We start from the raw sequence: 23090 nt of genomic DNA, 5'->3' as shown, positions 1-23090 counted from the left end.
CACATAGATAATTGTGGTAATACGGAATAGAAAAATATATATATAATTAAAATAAAAACTAGGTTTTACATATGGGGGTAGAAAATAGCTTTATATGGACAGGAAAAAAAATGTTCACTTCTATTAAGATTTTCTGTAGATCTAAAGACGTTTTTTCATGGAAGAACCGCTTTTAAGAACCGATTTGTTGCTGCCAGGTTTACTTTGTAAATCTGGCCTGACATTCTCAAAGTTAGTTCAATCTCTTGTTCTGCAGCTTTTGGAAACATTGCAAGCTGTACATTTATTTCTGCTTTCTATTTTCTATGGTTCTATAATATTCTCTTTTCTATAATTTACGTCTTTCTATCTTGTCTATGTTTCCTAGAATTTTCTTCTTTTTTTTTAGAAAGTTATAGGATGCATATAAATTTTTAGAAAAGGGGAGATGGGGAGGGTAATTTTATTCTGGAGCTTTAAGATGCATAGCAACCTGATTTATTTATATTGTCTATTTTGTCTTTCTATTTTGTTTAAACTTCTAGAAGAGAGGGGGATATTTTAGTTTTTTCTTTTTGTCTGGGGATTTAAACGCATCACTAGTGGAATTAAGTTTATACAACTGGATTTTTATATAAAGGCCTAAAGATTCGTATCTGATTATTTTCTAATTTTCTTTGAAAGGTAACTTTTAAAGTAACATTATTAATTATGGTGGGTCTCTTTTAATTTTCAGGACAGAATCCGTATGATGATCAATACCCTGGAGGAACTGGTTCGTCATCCAACCCATTTCCTCCCTTTGGAAATGGTAAACCGTTTCAGTCCAGTGTTTGTGGTGACAAAGATGATGGGTACAGACAGGTCAGTATTTCCTCATCGAGCCAATTCTTTTCATTTCATCGAGTCAAATTTGTTCTTATTTCATTCCTTATTTCTTAAGATTGATATCACCCACGCGGGTAGCTCCATGCTGATATTCTGGATTTCCTTTCCAGTGGAAATTTTTAAATTTTAACACTCTTAAATAGTTCTCAGGTTCCTAAGATTATTTTCTTAATATATTAGGTTCTAGTTTGAATACTTTAGCTGTTTAATTAGTTCATAGACCGTCGAGAAAAATGTGCACTTTATTTTATATATTTATAGACACATTTCTCAAAATTTTGATAAATTTCGTGATTAAAGTGCATTGAAAAAAAGTTGAAGAAAATTCTTTGATAAACCTCGTTTTCTGTATCATGATAAGCTATTCCAGTCATCATCCACGTCTTAGGAGAGGAAAAAATATGATTTTTCAGAGAATTGTTTTTCTTATTAAGGACGCATGCAAGATATCACCTGAAGAGGGGTTGTCTGGCTACCCATCTACACATTCTGGCTACCCATTCTATGTAATATATACCTGTATATAATACATGATATATGTGTATATATTCTGTTTCCACTGAATTCCGCTAATATTTTGATTGTGGATAGTGAATAAATAATAAATATTTCTTGTCAATATCAGTATTTCAATATCAATATTAGATAAGTTGTTTACACGTCGTATGCCCTAGTATTCTGACCTCTTTAATGACCTAACATTGTCAAAGTTTAGAAATTTCATATCATTTTTCACAAAGTATAACAGTAACCGTTTTGATTCTTAAGACAAACTTAAGCTAAAAACATCTAATATATATGGCGTCCAAGCGCTGATTGGTGGGCACAAATACCATTTAACTTCTCAGATTTTTCAAATCATTCATTTTGTTTTTATTTTGTTTTCTCTATCATATTTTCTCTATTTTTCTATCATGCTGTAAATAATCTTATAGATCTTTATAGATGGCAAAAGCATAGATGGCTTCCCTTACGGAAGTTGAGACGTTGTTCGTCTTTTGCTGTGAACTGATATAGACCCTTAGGGAAGTTGTCTGCAAGGCATTTTTAATCGAAATATTATAAACTTTCTAAAAGATAAACGGGGAAGATTGTATACACTATTCTTTTCAGCTTTTTTGTTTTTATTGTAGATTGGTTCTCGACTTCGGATCCGTCGGCCGTATATAAAACGATACTTCCAAGCCAGTTCTCTGTTCCAATGCGAAAGAGAATGCTCAGAAGCACGGGACTTTGGTTGTCGGTCTTTCAATTACAAGTAAGTGAAACTAGCTAAAGATTAGGATGACCAAAAAAAAGAAAAAAAGGTGAAATTGAAATCACCAGAAAAATTTCTTTGTTTGTTTACCCTCATATTAACATTCAGAACCTATTAGAATATTACAACTGACCTCCTTTATTATGGCTTCTTTGAGCTCAATAATTTTCCTCACATACCTTGTTTCTTCGGTTAACCCCAATGAAGAATAATCCTGGAAGGTAAAGGGAAGGGATTCTTGGTACCCGATAAAGACCAACCTTAAGACTGATTAGTCAAGATTTACTTATAAATAAATGCATTTAGTTTAAACCCTTCTGCATTTAGGCTGCGTATTTGATTTATAGATTTTGCTAATATTTGACTTTCGCAAGAAAAAACTGCTTTCTAAGGTTGTCGATCTTCAACCATACTTCTTAAACTTCATAATTTATCCCCTTCCTCCTCCATAAGCCAAACCAAGTTTTAAGTTATAAAACAAAGCACAACTGTTGGACGGATTTTAATTGTCATTAAATTCCCTACAGGTATTTTTTGGGTACTTTTGCTTTTACCCTGTTAGTACCCCCAATTCTTTAAAATTTAGAGAGAGATAAAGAACAAGAGAAAGGGTGCAAACCTCCCCGAAAAAGGGTGCTAACCTCCATTCTGTAACCTCCCTGGTTAAGGTGAAACTGGTCCCCATGAAACTGGTTAAGGTGCAATGAGACTCTTATGCCAGATCATTTCTGCTCCATAGAAAGTCGATTTTGTCGTAGGTCATACATAACTAAAGGACTGTGGTACTTTTTCATACGTATTGGCTGTTTCAGGTGTATCCAACCCGAAAAGACAGCTAGAATAGTGCTTTCTGATGTCTACAGTAGGACTATTATAAGCTCGTTGGTGGTTGTGGTAATACAACTAAAGTGTCGTTGCTGGCGCTGAAAAAGCGACTAAAGCTTCATCCAGGTTTAATTTTGTTTGCGATTACACGGTTTCCTTTTGGGGCAGGGTTAATAATCGCAAATTGGACTGCCAAAGTTTTCACTAGTGCCCAAAAAATAACAGTAATGTATGAGAAACCCCAGTAATTCGACCTAAACTCGTAATGTCTAACACTAGGATCATCTAATTGCTTTTATGTAACTTATGAATATGCGGCTAGATAGGATTCATAGCTCAAAGAAGTTCAAGCAGAGGTACCGGTGGCTTAATTGAAAAGGTAGGATTCCCCCTTTGCCTAGATTTTAGATAAAATACCGTATTTAAAGGGCATTTCCATTGAAAATGCCCTTTTTGTTATTTTCATTGAAAAAAAAAATAAATTTGGCCCTCCTCCCCTAGAAGATAAAAATACACCCCCCCCCCCCCTAGGTTTTCGGGAATTGATGCCGCTGGAAGTTAAGAGGCAAAAGAATTGATCAGTGAATCTCGCTATTGTCTATGGCTATTATTGTATCTAACTGTAGACGAAAGGCCTGTCGCTTGGTGCCACTCAAATGGTGGACAGGCTATCAAATGAATTTTTTTTTTGTGCTTTTAGCGTCGCTTTTCTTAACCAATAATGAGCTGTATATTTGTTTATTTTGCATGTAAGAAAAAAAAATGGAATTTGATTTTTGTTTTATTAACAAAATGATCCTGATTCTGGTAGTCATTGCGGTAGATCAGGTGAAAAATAGGCCTTGTTGTGCAGCATTAATTTCGAAGCTTGAACTTTTGGCAATTTTTATGCATCGAGGTTTGTTTTATTGTGTCTGACATGAATAAAAACATAAGATAGATTTTTTTTTCAGGAGTTAGATATGCATAATCCTAAAAGAGTATAGACTAGATTATTTCTCACCGTTTATCATCTGAAATATGTCTTAAATACTAATATGTAAATTATAGTTGACGAAGGGTTGCAATCCTTTTAGCTAATGATCTTGTGGGACTCTTCGGTCTTGTAGGCTCAGTTGCTTTATGAAAATAATGTAATCGTGGTTGCAGCAGTAGCTGCAACCTAGTAAATTACTTAATAAAAAAGGCGAGCTAGAAAGACTTCCTATCAGAAATGAGTCTTTATTAATTTCATGCTTTATTTTTTCATTTCTGTATATTCACTAAAATATATTTTGTTGTCAAAGTTTAAACTTAAATTTATCAAAAAGTATAAAATTTACATCAAAAAGTACAAATTTACCAAAAAGAATTTTGTTGAATAAAAGTCATTTGAAGTGGAAAAGGTACATACGACAACGTTGCGTTTGCGTGCTGTAATCTGAAATCTCCGGGACTTGATTTTCTTAATTTTTTTTTTTTTTTTTTTTGTTTATTGGAGAAAAAATTTTGATGACCTGAGCGAAATCAGGAAAGGTGTATTTGCCAAGACAACTAGGCTTCCGTAAAGAATAGTCTTCAACGCATATATATATATATATATATAATGTACTCAAGACAGTTAAAAGGAAATCTGATAGGCAGTTTTGGTAGTAGGGAGCGCCATATTAAAAAAAAAAAAAAATGCCTCAGCAAAAAATCGACTAAGAATATATGGCACCGAACAGCTTAAGAGGGTGTAGCTTTCCTTTGAAGGTCTCGCTGTCTTTTGAAATCAACAAATAATTAATGTTTAAATTTTTAACGATGGAAAGCATTATTAAATTTAACTAAATAGCTGTGCCTGTTTACTGTCGCGGTTCAGTCATAACAACCCGATAGAGATGTGTGCTGCCCTAAAAAATTCTTAATTTTTAAAACAACCAAAAGAAAAATCTTGTAGCTGAAGACGAATCTTTGAAAACCGCGATAGGTAAAACCGCCGAAGATGATTCTAAGACTCAAAAATGTTTTTATTTTGGCGTCCTTGGTACTTTGAGAATAAAACACAAATGAAATTCTCTTCTTTACTGTTTTAAAAAGAAGAGTTGAGAGAAAGAGTCAAACTTTAGCGTAAAGAGCGGGGCGTTGATGACGAAGCAGCTCCTTTCATACACGGAGTAATTTCTGTTCGTTTTAAGTTTTAATGTTGCTCCTTACTTTGAGTTAAAAAAAACTTGTTTTTTTTATTTAATCAGCGTAAAGGATGACCATCCTTTATAGTGAAAGAAGGAGACGAAACCCAAACTCTTCTTTGTTGAGATTTTTGTTAGTTTCAAGCTGGATTTGAATATTCAATTTAAGTTTCACTCGTTTTAAGTTTTTTACTGATTTATATCAGTAACTGTTGCTTGTTTGTTTGATATGATTGTTTCTTTAATTTCTGTTCGTTTCGAGTTTCATTTATGCCTCAATGGCAAATTTTTTTTCTCGTTTTAAGCTTAATTAGCATATTCAACTTAAGCTTTACTCGTTTTAAGATTTATTTATTCCATTATATTAGTACCTATTGTATGCTTTTTTTGCTATGATTGTTTATTTAATTTCTGATCGTTTATGGTTTCATTTATTCTATATTAGTAATTTCTGCTCGTTTTGAGTTTCAGTTATTGTAGGTTTTTATTTCTTCTGATTTTCAGCTTAATATGACGCTTACTTTTCTTTAGAACTTCTTTCTCGGAAAGTTTTTTTTTAATTAATTTTTATGAAACTACAGTTAGTATAACAAATTTCCTTCAAATTTGTGGCAATCTATTACCAAATCGTTTTTTTGTATCATAGTAGTCGTGAATACTAATACCATTATTTTTTTTTAGTTATAATTGTTATTTAGTATATAGTTATATTTAGTTGTAAATGTTATAGTTATCAATATAGTTATTATATATTAAATAGTTGTCTTGAAATTTCAAAGATCATTTTCTTGCTTTTAAGAAATGAGCAAAATGACTTTTAAATGGTTATTTTTAGCCATTCATCTTCTGTCAAAGCTGATTGTTATCACTCTCAAGTGGATTAATTGCTACAACGGTGACCATTTTTTGGCAACACTTTGAGTTAAGTTTTACTTGTTTGAAACAACGCTTTGTCGAAAAAATGGCAGACTTTTCCATTTTTATGAATGAATGTACTAAACCTATCAATTGGCTTATTTTGAGATTTTGTTTGATTTTTCTTTTATGCAACAATCACCCTGAAAAAATATTTTCTAGTCGTCTTTCTTACGGGAACCCTGGAGTGGACCGTGATAATTGCGAGCTGAGTGATCGTGATAGCACTGATCTTGATGTTGGAAACCCAGCGTATTTTGAAACGAGTAGCGATTTCGACTTCTATGAAAGAGTTGGAAACTATGGAAAGGAAGATTGTCTTGAAGGTATTTTGTTTACCTCTATATCCTCTATAAATATCTAAATAAATATATATATATATACATACATATATATATATATATATATATATATATATATATATATATATATATATATATATATATATATATATATACATATATATATATATATATATATATATATATATATATATATCTATATATATAAAAATAAGTTGTCTGTCTGTCTGTGGATGTGTGGATCAGGTGACGTCACCTGAAAAAACTGGATCAGGTGACGTCAAAACTGAAAAAACTAAAAAAAGGCAAAAACTACAAAAAAGACTAAAAACTAATAAAAAAAATAAAAAAGCTAAAAAACTAAAAAAACTAAAAAAAGGCAAAAACTACAAAAAAAACTAAAAACTAATAAAAAAGCTAAAAAACTAAAAAAACTAAAAAAAGGCAAAAACTACAAAAAACTAAAAACTAATAAAAAAAATAAAAAAGCTAAAAAACTAAAAAAAGGTAAAAAACTAAAAAAACTAAAAACTAAAAAAAACTAAAAAAAAGGAAAAAACTGAAAAATAAGCTAAAATAAAGGTAAAAACCAATAAAAAACTAAAAAAAAAACTGAAAAAACTAAAAAAAGGCAAAAACTACAAAAAAACTAAAAACTAATAAAAAAAGTAAAAAAGCTAAAAAACTACAAAAACTAAAAAAAACTAAAAAAAGGTAAAAAACTAAAAAAAAATAAAAAATAAAAAAAACTAAAAAAAGGAAAAAACTGAAAAATAAGCTAAAATAAAGGTAAAAACCAATAAAAAACTAAAAAGAAAAAAAGGAAAAAACTAAAAAAAATTTTCATCTAAAAAACTAAAAAAAAACTAAAAAAGGTAAAAACTAAAAGAACTAAAAAAGAAAAAAATAAATGACGACACTCAAAGAGAAAGCGACCAGGACAAAAGGAATGTTCGATTAGCAATCAACAAAGCACCGGGACACAGGGAGTATAAATGACGACCAGGACATAAGTAAAAAAAAAACTAACAAAACTAAAAAGAAAGTAAAAACTACAAAAAAACTAAAAAGAAAAAAACTAAAAAAAGGCAAAAACTACAAAAAAAAACTAAAAACTAATAAAAAAGCTAAAAAACTAAAAAAACTAAAAAAAGGCAAAAACTACAAAAAAAACTAAAAACTAATAAAAAAAATAAAAAAGCTAAAAAACTAAAAAAACTAAAAAAACTAAAAAAAGGTAAAAAACTAAAAAAACTAAAAACTAAAAAAAACTAAAAAAAAGGAAAAAACTGAAAAATAAGCTAAAATAAAGGTAAAAACCAATAAAAAACTAAAAAAAAAACTGAAAAAACTAAAAAAAGGCAAAAACTACAAAAAAAACTAAAAACTAATAAAAAAAGTAAAAAAGCTAAAAAACTAAAAAAAATAAAAAAAACTAAAAAAAGGTAAAAAACTAAAAAAAATAAAAAATAAAAAAAAAATAAAAAAAAGGAAAAAACTGAAAAATAAGCTAAAATAAAGGTAAAAACCAATAAAAAACTAAAAAGAAAAAAAGGAAAAAACTAAGAAAAATTTTCATCTAAAAAACTAAAAAAAAACTAAAAAAGGTAAAAACTAAAAGAACTAAAAAAGAAAAAAATAAATGACGAGACAAAAGGAATGTTCGATTAGCAATCAACAAAGCACCGGGACACAGGGAGTATAAATGACGACCAGGACATAAGTAAAAAAAAAAACTAACAAAACTAAAAAGAAGGTAAAAACTACAAAAAAACTAAAAAGAAAAAAAAAATAAAAACTAATAAAAAAACTAAAAAATCTAAAAATCTAAATAAACTAAAAAAGAAAAAAAAAGGAAAAAAATAAAGGAGAAAAACAAAACTAAAAAACGAATGTATATACAGACCGGGACACCGGGATACAAATGACGACCGGGACACAGGGAATATAAATGACGACCGGGACACAGGGACACAACTACAACGGGGACACCGGGGGAAACAGGGGGATATAAATGACGACCGGGACAGGGAATGGTCGATTAGCAATCACCATCAACAAAGCTCAAGGGCAATCATTAGAATCATGAGGTATAGATCTGAATACAGATTGTTTTCCCATGGACCATTATATGTAGCATGTTCAAGAGTCGGTAAACCTGACAATCTATTTATATGCAAAGACAATGGGACAGCAAAGAATGTTGTATATTCGCAAGTTTTACGTAGTTAAAACCATATATATATATATATATATATATATATATATATATATATATATATATATATATATATATATATATATATATATATATATATATATATATATATATATATATATATATCTATCTATATTCACAGGTGGGACATAGGGACACAACTACAATGGCGCGTAACTATTATGGCGCGTAACGACTTACGCGCGCGGGGGGGCTTGGGGGGGGCGCGAAGCGCCCCCACCAACTAGGTGTTGGGGTGGCGCGAAGCGCCACCCCAACAGCTAGTATATATATATATATATATATATATATATATATATATATATATATATATATATATCTATCTATCTATCTATATAAAAATAAGTTGTCTGTCTGTGGATGTGTCAGGTGACGTCACCTGAAAAAACTGGATCAGGTGACGTCAAAACTGAAAAAACTAAAAAAGGCAAAAACTACAAAAAAAACTAAAAACTAATAAAAAAAATAAAAAAGCTAAAAAACTAAAAAAACTAAAAAAAGGCAAAAACTACAAAAAAAAACTAAAAACTAATAAAAAAGCTAAAAAACTAAAAAAACTAAAAAAAGGCAAAAACTACAAAAAAAACTAAAAACTAATAAAAAAAATAAAAAAGCTAAAAAACTAAAAAAACTAAAAAAAAGGTAAAAAACGAAAAAAACTAAAAACTAAAAAAAACTAAAAAAAAAGGAAAAAACTGAAAAATAAGCTAAAATAAAGGTAAAAACCAATAAAAAACTAAAAAAAAACTGAAAAAACTAAAAAAAGGCAAAAACTACAAAAAAAAACTAAAAACTAATAAAAAAAGTAAAAAAGCTAAAAAACTAAAAAAACTAAAAAAACTAAAAATAAAAAAGCTAAAAAACTAAAAAAACTAAAAAAACTTTAAAAACTAAAAAAAGGTAAAAAACTAAAAAAAATAAAAAATAAAAAATAAATAAAAAAAAAGGAAAAAACTGAAAAATAAGCTAACATAAAGGTAAAAACCAATAAAAAACTAAAAAGAAAAAAAGGAAAAAACTAAAAAAAAATTTCATCTAAAAAACTAAAAAAACTAAAAAAGGTAAAAACTAAAAGAACTAAAAAAGAAAAAAAATAAATGACGACACTCAAAGAGAAAGCGACCAGGACAAAAGGAATGTTCGATTAGCAATCAACAAAGCACCGGGACACAGGGAGTATAAATGACGACCAGGACATAAGTAAAAAAAAAATTAACAAAACTAAAAAGAAGGTAAAAACTACAAAAAAACTAAAAAGAAAAAAAAACTAAAAACTAATAAAAAAACTAAAAAATCTAAAAATCTAAATAAACTAAAAGAGAAAAAAAAAGGAAAAAAATAAAGGAGAAAAACAAAACTAAAAAACGAATGTATATACAGACCGGTACACCGGGATACAAATGACGACCGGGACACAGGGAATATAAATGACGACCGGGACACAGGGACACAACTACAACGTGGACACCGGGGGAAACAGGGGGATATAAATGACGACCGGGACAAAAAAACTAAAAAGAAAAAAAAACTAAAAACTAATAAAAAAAACTAAAAAATCTAAAAATCTAAATAAGCTAAAAAAGAAAAAAAAAAGGAAAAAAATAAAGGAGAAAAACAAAACTAAAAAACGAATGTATATACAGACCGGGATACAAATGACGACCGGGACACAGGGAATATAAATGACGACCGGGACACAGGGACACAACTACAACGGGGACACCGGGGGAAACAGGGGGATGTAAATGACGACCGGGACACCGGGACAGGGAATGGTCGATTAGCAATCACCATCAACAAAGCTCAAAGGCAATCATTAGAATCATGAGGTATAGATCTGAATACAGATTGTTTTCCCATGGACCATTATATGTTGCATGTTCAAGAGTCGGTAAACCTGACAATCTATTTATATGCAAAGACAATGGGACAGCAAAGAATGTTGTATATTCGCAAGTTTTACGTAGTTAAAACCATATATATATATATATATATATATATATATATATATATATATATATATATATATATATCTATATTCACAGGTGGGACATAGGGACACAACTACAATGGCGCGTAACTATTATGGCGCGTAACGACTTACGCGCGCGGGGGGGCTTGGGGGGGGCGCGAAGCGCCCCCTCCAACTAGGTGTTGGGGTGGCGCGAAGCGCCACCCCAACAGCTAGTATATATATAAATAAGTTGTATGTGTATTATGTCTGTCGAGTGACGTCATGTCGTCATGTTGGCATAAAGTTAGTTGTCGTCATGTTTGTTATGACGATGACGTCATTAAAGGTATTTAAGAAATTCGTTCAAAGACAAATTTTTAATTGTAAGAAGATCGTGGACGGAAAAATGTTTAATGGTAAAATGACTGAAGAACCTACAATGGCAACAGCCGAGGAAGCTGCTCAAAGAGTCTATGCCAAAAAACTTGCTGCTGATAGAGAAAGTAAGAAAAGAAAGCGTGCTGAGGAATCACAAGAACAGCAAGAAAACAGGCTTGCGGCTGATAGAGAAAGTAAGAACAGAAAGTATGCCGAGGAATCACAAGAGCAACGTGAAAACAGGCTTGCGGCTTCAAGAGATAATGCCAGATTAGAAATGTGCAATTTCCGTCAACGAAGGCGTGTCGAGGAACTACCAGAGCAACGCGAAACCAGACTTGCTGCTAAAAGAGAAAGTGAAAAAAGAAGGCGCACCGAGGAATCACAAGAGCAACGTGAAAACAGGCTTGCGGCTTCAAGAGATCATGCCAAAAGAAAGCGTGCCGAGGAATCACAAGAGCAACGTGAAAATTATCGCATGGCATTCAGGTACAGCCCAGTCGATGATTATAGTAGATGTGTTCAAATCGGGACTATGTCTAAAATTTGTCCCTACTGCAAGGCCTTGAAATTTAATGGTGAAACAATGGGAATGTGTTGCGCCTCAGGAAAAGTTAAGCTTCCTCAACTGGCTGCACCGCCAGAGCCATTGAAGACTTTGCTTACTGGAACTACGTCTGAATTTAAGCGTTTTTTATCAAAAATCAGAAAATATAACTCATGTTTCCAAATGACGTTGTTTGGTGCCTAAATCGAAAATCCAGATCAATTTCTGTCGACTTTCAAAGTAAACGGGCAAATTTATCATAGAGCAGGGTCCCTTCTACCATTCTCAGGCGAGAATCATAAATTTTTTACAATTGTACTTCATCAGTGATAGAAATTCTGAATTGAATGCACGTTGCGAAATTTCTTGGCAGCACATTAATATTGCTTACGGGAGATTTCAGGCAAACATTACCTATAATACCTAGATCAACCCCTGCAGACAAAATGAATGCTTGCCTGAAAAATTCTAATTTATGGGCACACGTAAAGACATTAAAATTAACTACAAATATGCGTGTCCGATTGCAAAACGATGACTGGTCAAACATTTTCAGATCAATTGCTGGCAATTGGAAACGGAAAGCTCCCAGTAGACTCAATTTCAGGACGTATACAACTACCTGCTGAATTCTGTAATTTAGTGACGCCCAAAAATGAATTGATTGAAAAAGTATTTCCGAATATTCTAAACAATTATAAACATAGTAAATGGCTAAGTGAAAGAGCGATTCTTGCACCCAAAAATATAGACGTCCACGAAATCAACAATATTGTTTTGACCAAGATTCGAGACCAGGCAGTCCTTTACAAGTCAGTCGACACAGTTTTGGAACCAAATGAGGCGGTTAATTATCCATCTGAATTTTTAAATTCCGTGGATCTTTCAGGGTTTCCACCACACGTGCTACAACTAAAAATAGGCGTACCAATAATATTGTTACGTAACATAAACCCACCAAAGCTTTGCAATGGCACGCGACTTGCCGTAAAAAAAAAAACAATGGAAAACATAATAGAGGCCATAATCTTGACAGGGCCTTTTGAGGGTGAGGCTGTTCTCATTCCTCGCATTCCCACGATTCCAACGGATCTGCCTTTTCAATTCAAAAGATTGCAATTCCCAATTCGATTAGCATTTGCAATCACCATCAACGAAGCTCAAGGTCAATCATTAGAAAAATGTGGTATAGATCATAAAACTGATTGTTTTTCCCTTGGACAATTGTACGTTGCATGTTCGAGGTTCGGTAAACCTGACAATCTATTTATATGCAGCGACAATTGGACAGCGAAGAATGTTGTATATTCGCAAGTTTTACGCAGTTAATTTGTATTGTATCTATCTATCTATATAAAAACGAGTTGTGTGTATGCATGTTTGTTTGTTTGTAAAAAGAGCGTTTGCGAATGACGTCATTATAAATACATAAGGCTTTGTATATGCACAGACAATGGGAAAGCCAAGAATGGTGTATATTCGCAAGTTTTACGTAGTTCAAAACACATATATAAATCTATCTATATTCATAGGTGGTACACAGGGACACAATTACAATGACGCGTAACTAATATGGCGTGTAACGACTTACGTATATATATATATATATATATATATATATATATATATATATATATATATATATATATATATATATATATATATATATATATATATATATATATATATATATATATATATATATGTATATATATATATATATATATATATATATATATGTATATATATATATATATATATGTATATGTATTGTCTGTGCATATAAATAGATTGTCAGGTTTACCGACTCTTGAACATGCAACATATAATGGTCCATGGGAAAACAATCCGTATTCAGATCTATACCTCATGATTCTAATGATTGCCCTTGAGCTTTGTTGATGGTGATTGCTAATCGACGATTCCTTGTGTCGCCGTCGTCATTTATATATCCCCCTGTGCCCCCCGGCGTCCCTGTTTTAGTTGTGTCCCTGTGTCCCGGTCGTCATTTATATTCCCTGTGTCCCGGTCGTCATTTGTGTCCCGTTGTCCCAGTCTGTGATTTCTCTTTGAGGGTCCTGGGTGTCATTTATATTCCTTGTGTCCCGGTGTCCTGGTCGTCATTTGTGTCCCGGTGTCCCAGTCTGTATATACATTCGTTTTTGAAATGGTCTTTCATTTTAGGTTTTAGTTTTTTAGTTTTTTTAGTTATACCTCATGATTCTAATGATTGCCCTTGAGCTTTGTTGATGGTGATTGCTAATCGAACATTCCCTATGTCCCCGTCGTCATTTATATATCCCCCTTTGCCCCCCGGCGTCCCCGTTGTAGTCGTGTCCCTGTGTCCCAGTCGTCATTTACATTCCCTGTGTCCCGGTCGTCATTTGTATCCCGATGTTCCGGTCTGTATATACATTCGTTTTTGAAATGGTATGATGAAATAAATTTTTGTATTTTTCCCCTTTTTTTCTTTTTAGTTTTTTTTTGGTTTTTACTTTTTTTTTCTTTTTTTAGTTTTTTTTTCTTTTTTCTTTTTAGTTTTTTTTTTTAGCTTTTTAGTTTTTTTATTAGTTTTTAGTTTTTTTGTAGTTTTTACCTTTTTTTAGTTTTTTTAGTTTTTTTTTACTTATGTCCTGGTCGTCATTTATACTCGCTGTGTCCCGGTCGTCATTTGTGTCCCGGTGCTTTGTTGATGGTGATTGCTAATCGAACATTCCTTGTGTCCCGGTCGCTTTCTCTTTGAGTGTCCCGGTCGTCATTTATATTCCCTATGTGCCCGTGTCCTGGTCGTCATTTGTGTCCCGATATCCCGGTCTGTAATTTCGTCAGTCGACACACAAACATGACGTCACTCGACAGACACACACACACACACAGACAACTTATTTTTATATATATAGATAAGTTGTCTGTGTGTCTGTGGGTCCAGTGACGTCATGTCATCAGGTCGGCGTGTCGTCATTATGACGATGACGTCATTAAAGGTATTTAAGACATTCGTTCACGGAAAAATGTTTAATATTAAATTGACTGAAGAACCTACAATGTCAACAGCCGAGGAAGCTGCTCAAAGAGTCTATGCCGAAAAACTTGCTGCTGATAGTCCTTTGCAAGTCAGTCGACACAGCTGTACAGCTTTTAGAATATAAAACTCCGCTTCAACTCCCACACTGTAACGCAGCTTTCGAAAATGTGAAGTTTTTTTTTTCATAAACACGGCCTGAGGTTCACACTTTCCGTAAAAACTGCGGAGGTTAGACCTTTGCGGAGACTAGACGAAACCAAAGTGTGGCTCTTGCCACACAGTGAAGAGCAGTGTTAGGTATCAGTTGGTAGCAATGTGTTGCATTTGAACCCAATAGAAGGTAATTTGATAGAGGCCCGACCAAGAGCTCCTTAGCCAGTCGAAGTAACTGTCGGTAGAACAGCCCCTCGCACCAACAATTCAGGCTGTATGATACAACCACAAATAATCCATGGAGCTTGTCAGGAACTAAACCTATATAAATTTACACATCCTAAATCACGCATCTTAGTACTGCCAAATAAATGACAACTTGGCGTGCCCTGTATTTTTTTTATTCTATTAGAAAATCAATTTTTTAATTCACTTCGCTTCGTTTCTTACTACTGACTCTCCAAGGTAAATTTTACTTGCAATGCTTAAATCTAATTTGCAAAGAGACACTGTTTGATTTAAAAAAAGTTGAATTCTATGCATAGAATCTTTAATATATAGGTGTATATTCAATACATACGATAGAACACATAATGTGTAGGATGCATTTCATCATACATACTCTAGCACATAATTACAAATATAATGACAAAGATTTTGTAGATCGAGAAGACTATATATATATATATATATATATATATATATATATATATATATATATAATATATATATATATATATATATATATATATATAAAGGAGATAATAATAGATAATGTTGTTGGCCAGAGAAAATGTTTACGAAAAAAACTGTCTTACTCGTAAAAAATAACCACATACATATAAACAGATTTTTGCTGCATTTTGTAAAGTTTTTATTTTTTGCCTGGCATAAGATGAGCTTATAATTCTCCAGAATATACAATTCTCCTGTATTGTGGGCAGAATGCATATATCTTCCATGGAAGCCAGGGTGATTTGAGAGAAACCTTTACTACATCCTTCAAACCTTCTTCTGTGTTTATTTATTGGCAAATGGAGAAATAAAAAGTCTGGGCATATGGAGGTTCAACCCCACTCTCCCCTCCAAGACAAAAATCCAATGACCAAAAACATGCGTAACAAATATATATTGGAAACAAATAGTCGAAAATAGTTGGAAACAAATAGTCGAAAATGATCCAAATAGATGGGAAAAAAATATATACTCAATAGTAGACGTGAAAAATTCCTTGCGACATGCGGGATTGAACCATGAAACCCTCAATCAAGAGAAGCGGCCTTATCCACTACGCTGCCACAAGGTGATTAACTATTTGATTCTTTTAATAGATGAATTGTATCGTGCTTTCCCAGTGCAGGCTCTTTCTTCAATGAAGATTGTTCTTGTTGATTTTTTGAAGACCTCTCTCCTTTCAGATTTAAAGGAAAAGCGATCTTCCTGGTAGGGTATAAAGAGGGAGGCTTTGTATAGATTGGGATGGAGGAGGAGCATGTGTAGCTGCATTGACCTCAAGCAGCTTGGTGCTGAGTTGTTAATAGTAGTAGTAGTATCACCTTTCTAAGTTTACACTTCGAAGAAGCCAGGATGCAAAACATGCCGGACATGTTTCCGGCTATTAGGCGTAAAAAAGGAGAAAAACCATCAAACATTGTGATTGGAGACATCTTAACTTATGACGGAATTCAACAAGGGAGAGTATGGTATCAATCGTAAATTATTAGGAATAATACAAATACTATAAATAATAGTATATATATATATATATATATATATATATATATATATATATATATATATATATATATATATATATATATATATATATATATATATATATATATATATATATATATATATATATACCTAGCACGGGGATACCATAGCGATTTTGGGGTAGGCACGCCACTTGTCTGGGTAGGAAATTTAAAGTGCCGAAACCCTATAGGCAAGTGTGTATTCTCCTGATGAGCCCTTGTGTTGGGTTGTTGCCACTGATTTATTTGTCTTTTTTATTTTTTTATTTTTCATATTTGGTAAATGATGGCTCATACTTACTTGCGACATGATTGCCTGTCCATGGATTATTCTTTATGTTTGATTGTGTATTGCTATGCTGTTTGACCATTGTGATTGTATGGATGAGTAGGGTTAAGGCCTCATTCAAGTACTGATCTATATTAATTACTAATGTAGGAAAACAGTCTTCCTTTTCTCCTTCTGCCTTTTTTTTATGTGTTTGTGCTGTTGCATTGGTGATTTCTTTTTTCATTATATATATATATATATATATATATATATATATATATATATATATATATATATATATATATATGTATATATATATATATATATATATATATTTATATATATATATATATATATATATATATATATATATATATATATATATATATTTATATATATATATACTAGCTGTTGGTGGGGCGCTTCGCGCCACCCCAAGCCCCCCCGCGTGCGTAAGTCGTTACGCGCCATATTAGTTACGCGCCATATTAGTTACGCGCCATTGTAGTTGTGTCCCTGTGTCCCACCTGTGAATATAGATAGATTTATATATGTGTTTCAAACTACGTAAAAATTGCGAATATACAACATTCTTGGCTTTCCCATTGTCTGTCCATATACAAAGCCGTATGTACTAACAATGACGTCATATGCAAACGCTCTTTTTACAAACAAACAAACATGCATACACACAACTCGTTTTTATATAGATAGATAGATAGATAGATACAATACAAATTAACTACGTAAAACTTGTGAATATACAACAGTCTTCGCTGTCCCATTGTCTGTGCGTATAAATAGATTGTCAGGTTTACCGACCCTCAAAGATGCAACATACAATTGTACATTGGTAAAGCAATCTGTATTAAGATCTATACCGCATTTTTCTAGTGATTGCCCTTGAGCTTTGTTGATGGTGGTTGCAAATGCTAATCGAATTGGGAATTGCAATCTTTTAAATTGAAAAAGCAGATCCGTTGGAATCATGGGAATGCGAGGAATAAGAACAGCCTTACCCTCATAAGGCCCTGTCAAGATTGTGGCATCTATTAGGTTTTCCATTGTTTTTTTTTTACGGCAAGTCGTCATTTATAACTGCATCTCGCAAATGAATGTATTGTTCAGAGCGGAGCTTGGTCTGATTCAGGCGGATATATAGCAAACGTTCTGATTCAATTTTAGCATACATATCCACGACAAATTGGTGAAACAATTCACGGCATTTTAAAATATAATTTTCTTCATCCTGCCGAATCATTAGTCTATAGGAATAATAATGCATTGCACTGCATTTCTTATTCATTTCTTTGTTAGTGGCTGGATTCATCAATTTAATATTAAAGTGATAGCCGTCGGCTCCATCCCAAAAAATGATAGGATATTGTAGGGCATCGTAGCATCGATGAGTTTCAGCAATTCTTAACAACTGAGCGTTTCGCTTATGTAGAATAATATATCGAGGTAAAAACTGATCACCGACCATAACGATTGCCACTTCGTCGATAGTCGGAGCATTGTATCTACGCACATGTTGGCCAGGAGGCGTTTTGTCAGCGGAAATAACAATTTTATGAGTATCAGTAGGCATCAAATCGATGGCTGTTTTGAACAGACGCACTAAATTATTATTTTCGTGGAAAAGATGTTGCAATTGGGAAACGATTGTCCTTTCAACGTTGGGAGAAATTTCGCAACGTGCATTCAATTCAGAATTTCTATCACTGATGAAGTACAATTGTAAAAATTTATGATTCTTGCCTGAGAATGGTAGAAGGGACCCTGCTTTATGATAAATTTGCCCTTTTACTTTGAAAGTAGACATAAATTGATCTGGATTTTCGATTTGGGCTCCAAACGACGTCATTTGGAAACATGAGTTGTATTGTCTGATTTTTGACAAAAAACGCTTAGATTCTGACGTAGTTCCAGTAAGGAAAGTCTTCAATGGCTCTGGTGGTGCAGCCAATAGAGGAAGTTTAACTTTTCCTGAGGCGCAACACATTCCCATTGTTTCACCATTGAATTTCAAGGCCTTGCAATAGGGACAAATTTTAGACATTGTCCCGATTTGAACACATCTACTCAAGCTATAATCATCGACTGGGTTGTACCTGAATGCCAGGCGATAACTTTCAGATTGCTCTGATTCCTCGGCACGCTTTCTTTTCTTACTTTCTCTATCAGCAGCAAGCCTGATTTCTTGCTGTTCTTGTAATTCCTCGGCACGCTTTCTTTTCTTACTTTCTCTATCAGCAGCAAGCCTGATTTCTTGCTGTTCTTGTAATTCCTCGGCACGCCTTCTTTTTTCACATTCTCTTTTAGCAGCTAGTCTGCTTCTGCGTTGCTCTGGTAGTTCCTCGGCATGCTTTCTGTTCTTTCTTTCCCTATCAGCCTCAAGCCTGTTTCCCTGCTGGTCTTTTGATTCCTCGGCACGCCTTCTTTTTTCACTTTCTCTTTTAGCAGCAAGTCTGCTTCTGCGTTGCTCTGGTAGTTCCTCGGCATGCTTTCTGTTCTTTCTTTCTCTATCAGCCTCAAGCCTGTTTCCCTGCTGGTCTTTTGATTCCTCGACACGCCTTCTTTTTTCACTTTCTCTTTTAGCAGCAAGTCTGCTTTCGCTTTGCTCTGGTAGTTCCTCGGCACGCTTTCTTTTCTGACTCTCTCTATCAGCAGCAAGTTTTTTGGCATAGACTCTTTTAGCATCTTCATCAGTCATTGTAAACTTAAACATTAATAGATTTCTACGCGAACATATGTCTTATATAACTTGAATGACGTCACCTTCAAAGCAAAAATGACGGCAACTAATTTCATGACGTCAGCCGAAACATGACGTCACCTGATCCACAGATCCACAGACAGACAGACAACTTATTTTTATATATATAGATATATATATATGCGTGAGAATTGGTGTTTTACGACAGGTGTTTTTGCCAGGTATGTTCTAAATGTCTTCTTTTTCAGTTTCGCAAACTTGTAGTGAAGATGGTATGGAATTCACTCTGCGGACACAGGAGGGGTTTACTGGACGCATATACACCCATGGCTACTATGATCGATGCTTCTTCAGAGGCAATGGAGGAACTACGAGTTCTCTCAGAATATCGGGACCAAGAGGCTACCCTGACTGTGGGACGCAGAAGGTATGGCCACTTTCAAAATCTTTAAAGCATTACGAACGTATATTTTATGGCCACTTTCGTATATTTTAAATACGTATACTTGTGGCCACTGTATGAACGTGTATATGCTGTGGGACGCAGAAGGTATGGCCACTTTCAAAATCTTTAAAGCTGTACGAACGTATATTTTATGACCACTTTCGTATATCTTAAATACGTATACTTGTGGCCACTGTATGAACGTGTATATGCTGTGGGACGCAGAAGGTATGGCCACTTTCAAAATCTTTAAGGCTGTACGAACGTATATTTTTTCAAATATATCCACGAGTAATCATGTGCAAAAGATACGCTATGTGTTTTGCAAAGAAAAACTCAGGGAAATAAATTAAAATTGTATAATTAGGCTCTGCGTTAAAATGATAGTTTTGAAACGGCAAGACCGATATTCCAATATGCCAAATTTGAAATTTGAAATTCTAAACAGTATCAATCAGTCAAACTGCAGGGAATTCTTCATAGATACTTCAATAATAATTATAATTCTATATAATTTCAGTATATATTATATAATAATATATAATATATAATATTCAATAATAATTCGTCTTAGGACAATACACGAACCTTATTTAGATTAAATAAAAAAACAAGTTTATAATTATAATTATAATTATTATGAATTATTACAAAATTGTTTTTGTATATAATTTTATAAAAACAATACAATTCATTATAACAAATAATCAACTAAACAGTTAAAAGAAACGGATATTAGAAGTAATAAAAAATAACACCAATAATGAACTTAGGACGTACCCAAAATAAACTTGATATTCTAATCAGACTCAAAACAAACAGAAATTACTAGATATATGAAGTGAGAAATTTTTCCCTTGCACCTCAATCAGTGCGATTGTTATTCGCACTTTACTGAAATTAATACATATTTTAAGTAATTTGTCTTTTATTATTATAACATTGAAAAATAAGTAGAGCAGCGAAAGTTCTCGAATTTGTTTTGATTACATTTTGTATCAATCTGGTTCCATCAAACTGATATGCCCTAAACTTCCATTAATCTTTCGTCATTCCAAATATATTTCTTTGAAATGCATAAAAGAGCCGAATAGATTCGTTATTGCAAAACTTCACTTCAACGAATAAAATGGATTTCTCCAAAAAATAAAACTATTCATTTTCCAACGGTAATTGAATATCTTTATCATATCTTTAAATGAAAAAAAAAAAACTAAAAGAAAAATATTGACGTAAAACTGCTTCTTTTAACTTGAAAATTTTCTTTGATGTGGTCCTGATTGCTTTTGGATTTTAGTTTTTAATTATTACATTTTTAATTAAAAAGTAAATATAAAAAAAAATTTAGTTTTAATTTCTTTTAACATTAACCACAACTCAACAAACAAAAATGACGTCCCAGGACTAGTCAATTTTTACAAAACTTGGTGCTTCCTTTCTCTTCTGTTCCGTTTTGCAAAACCTAAACTATATTTCATTGAAAACAATATGTATTGTAAACAGTTTATTTTTTTTTTATGGCTATATCTAGGATTATTTTTTTATAGAGAGGCTATGATTTTTGGAGGGGGGGTATTAAAAAAAAAACTATACAGGACGTGTCAAAATTTATTTATATGTATTTTTTTAGCTGTTGTATTTTATTAGTAAAACTGAACCTTTGAGTGAGGGGATAAAAGGGGGGGGGTCTGAAACACGGTACCACCTCTGAATGCATTGTTTTGGGTATTTAGTTCGAGGGGGTTTACAAAAAAAAACTTTACAAAATGCATCAACATTAGTTTATTTGCATTTTTGTAGCTTTTTACGAGTAAAATTTAACCCTTGGGTTATGAGGGGGGGGGGAATGAGCTGCAGCCAGGTAACCACTTTACTCTCGGTACGGTTTTGAGTTTTTATTTGACAAAAAGTCCATTTTTCATTTCTCTCTCGCTTTGAAATTGCTTAAAATATATATTGCTGTCAGTAAAGTGCGAATAACAATCGCGCTGATTGGAGTTAAAGGAAAAAAATTTCCCACTTCATATATCTAATAATTTTTGTTTGTTTTAAGTATGATAACAATAACAATTTTATTTGTGGGTACATTCTAAGTTCATTATTGGTTTTATTTTTTATTATGTCTAATATCCGTTTCTTTTAACTGTTTTATCTCTTAAACTGTTCTAACTTTTTTAACTTTTACAATAAATGTTTAAAAAAAAATTTAATTGGGCTGCAAGACAGACAACTTTCTCGTTCAATTATTTAGTAATTTCTGTTCTTTTTGAGTTTGAGTGGAATATTTGTTTATTTTTTGTAACTTATAAGTTCATTATTGGTTTAATTTTTATTAAGTTGTTTCTTTTAACTTTTTATTGACTATTCATTATAATGTCTATTAATTTGTTTTACTCTGCTGAAGACATATTTCCCCTCTTTACTTTTGTTAAGAAAAACTTATATTTTATTTAAATCTATTCGTTTTTTGTTCGTTTTTGTGGAAAAAAAAAGACAAATAAGAAAATAAAAATTACATGAATTAAATTGCAACTTAAAGTTTTTAGTATTTAAGAATTAACGACGATTCTTGACTACTAAGGTCCCTGTGTCGGCCCTGTAGTGCATTCCTGCAGCGTGATTCGATCTCTGGGTCCCGTATTACCAAGCTAAGGTCAAATCCACTGCACCACCACAGGGTGAAACTTAAAGTACTTTGATTAGAGTTGATATTTAAATTATCCTTGAAATTTTTATTAGTAAAACAAAAGAAGTTTTTACAATCATAAGGAATATATTCATTTCTGAATTTTTCTAATACGGTCATTATTTAAATTAGGCCATATTTAAATTAGTCATGAATTTTTAATTAGTAAAATAAAATTAGTTTTTACAATCATAATAAACATATTCATTTCTGATTTTTTTTTTTTTTTTTTTTAATACGGGTATATCTATATTTTTCCGGGATAGGAGACATGATTGGTTTTTAGAGGAGGGGGGGGATACTGTTGAGAACGAAGGCTCCCGAAGGCCCTAATTGAAGGAGCAATTAATATTGTCCTGTTTCTGTTGGACCAAATTAAAAAATGAGTAACGATTTCGCATCGATTCAGCGAAGATTTTGACGAATTCTTCCGCTATCTTCGTTGAACAAAATTATGAGAAAATCTAAACCTCTTATTTTTGTATTTTGACGAATTGGCTTACTTTGCCTCCATTATTGTTAAAAATTAAAAATCTAAAAGCCGAAGTTGAAATTTCACTAAGATCCCCCAAATTATAAAAATTACCTGTCAATTG

The 23090-nt window shown here is 32.4% G+C and overlaps 2 protein-coding genes across 3 annotated transcripts in view; both read left to right on the top strand.

Annotated features, from left to right (window-relative positions):
- LOC136035538 (S phase cyclin A-associated protein in the endoplasmic reticulum-like) overlaps positions 1-23090 on the top strand; it is a 598516-nt gene that overhangs the window by 295714 nt on the left and 279712 nt on the right. The gene's annotated exons all lie outside the window — the stretch shown is intronic.
- The window catches only part of LOC136035772 (uncharacterized), a 97437-nt gene that overhangs the window by 55017 nt on the left and 19330 nt on the right, over positions 1-23090 (top strand). Inside the window, 4 exon segments of the mRNA XM_065717743.1 lie at positions 716-843; positions 2001-2125; positions 6181-6344; positions 19612-19790. Of these exon segments, the coding sequence (XP_065573815.1) occupies positions 716-843; positions 2001-2125; positions 6181-6344; positions 19612-19790 (596 nt within the window).

This window comes from Artemia franciscana, chromosome 14 (assembly GCF_032884065.1).
Source record: "Artemia franciscana chromosome 14, ASM3288406v1, whole genome shotgun sequence".
In the NCBI taxonomy this organism is placed as follows: Eukaryota; Metazoa; Arthropoda; class Branchiopoda; order Anostraca; family Artemiidae; genus Artemia; species Artemia franciscana.
The sequence above is the reverse complement of the archived record's forward strand: the minus strand, read 5'-3'. Positions and strand labels throughout refer to the sequence as shown.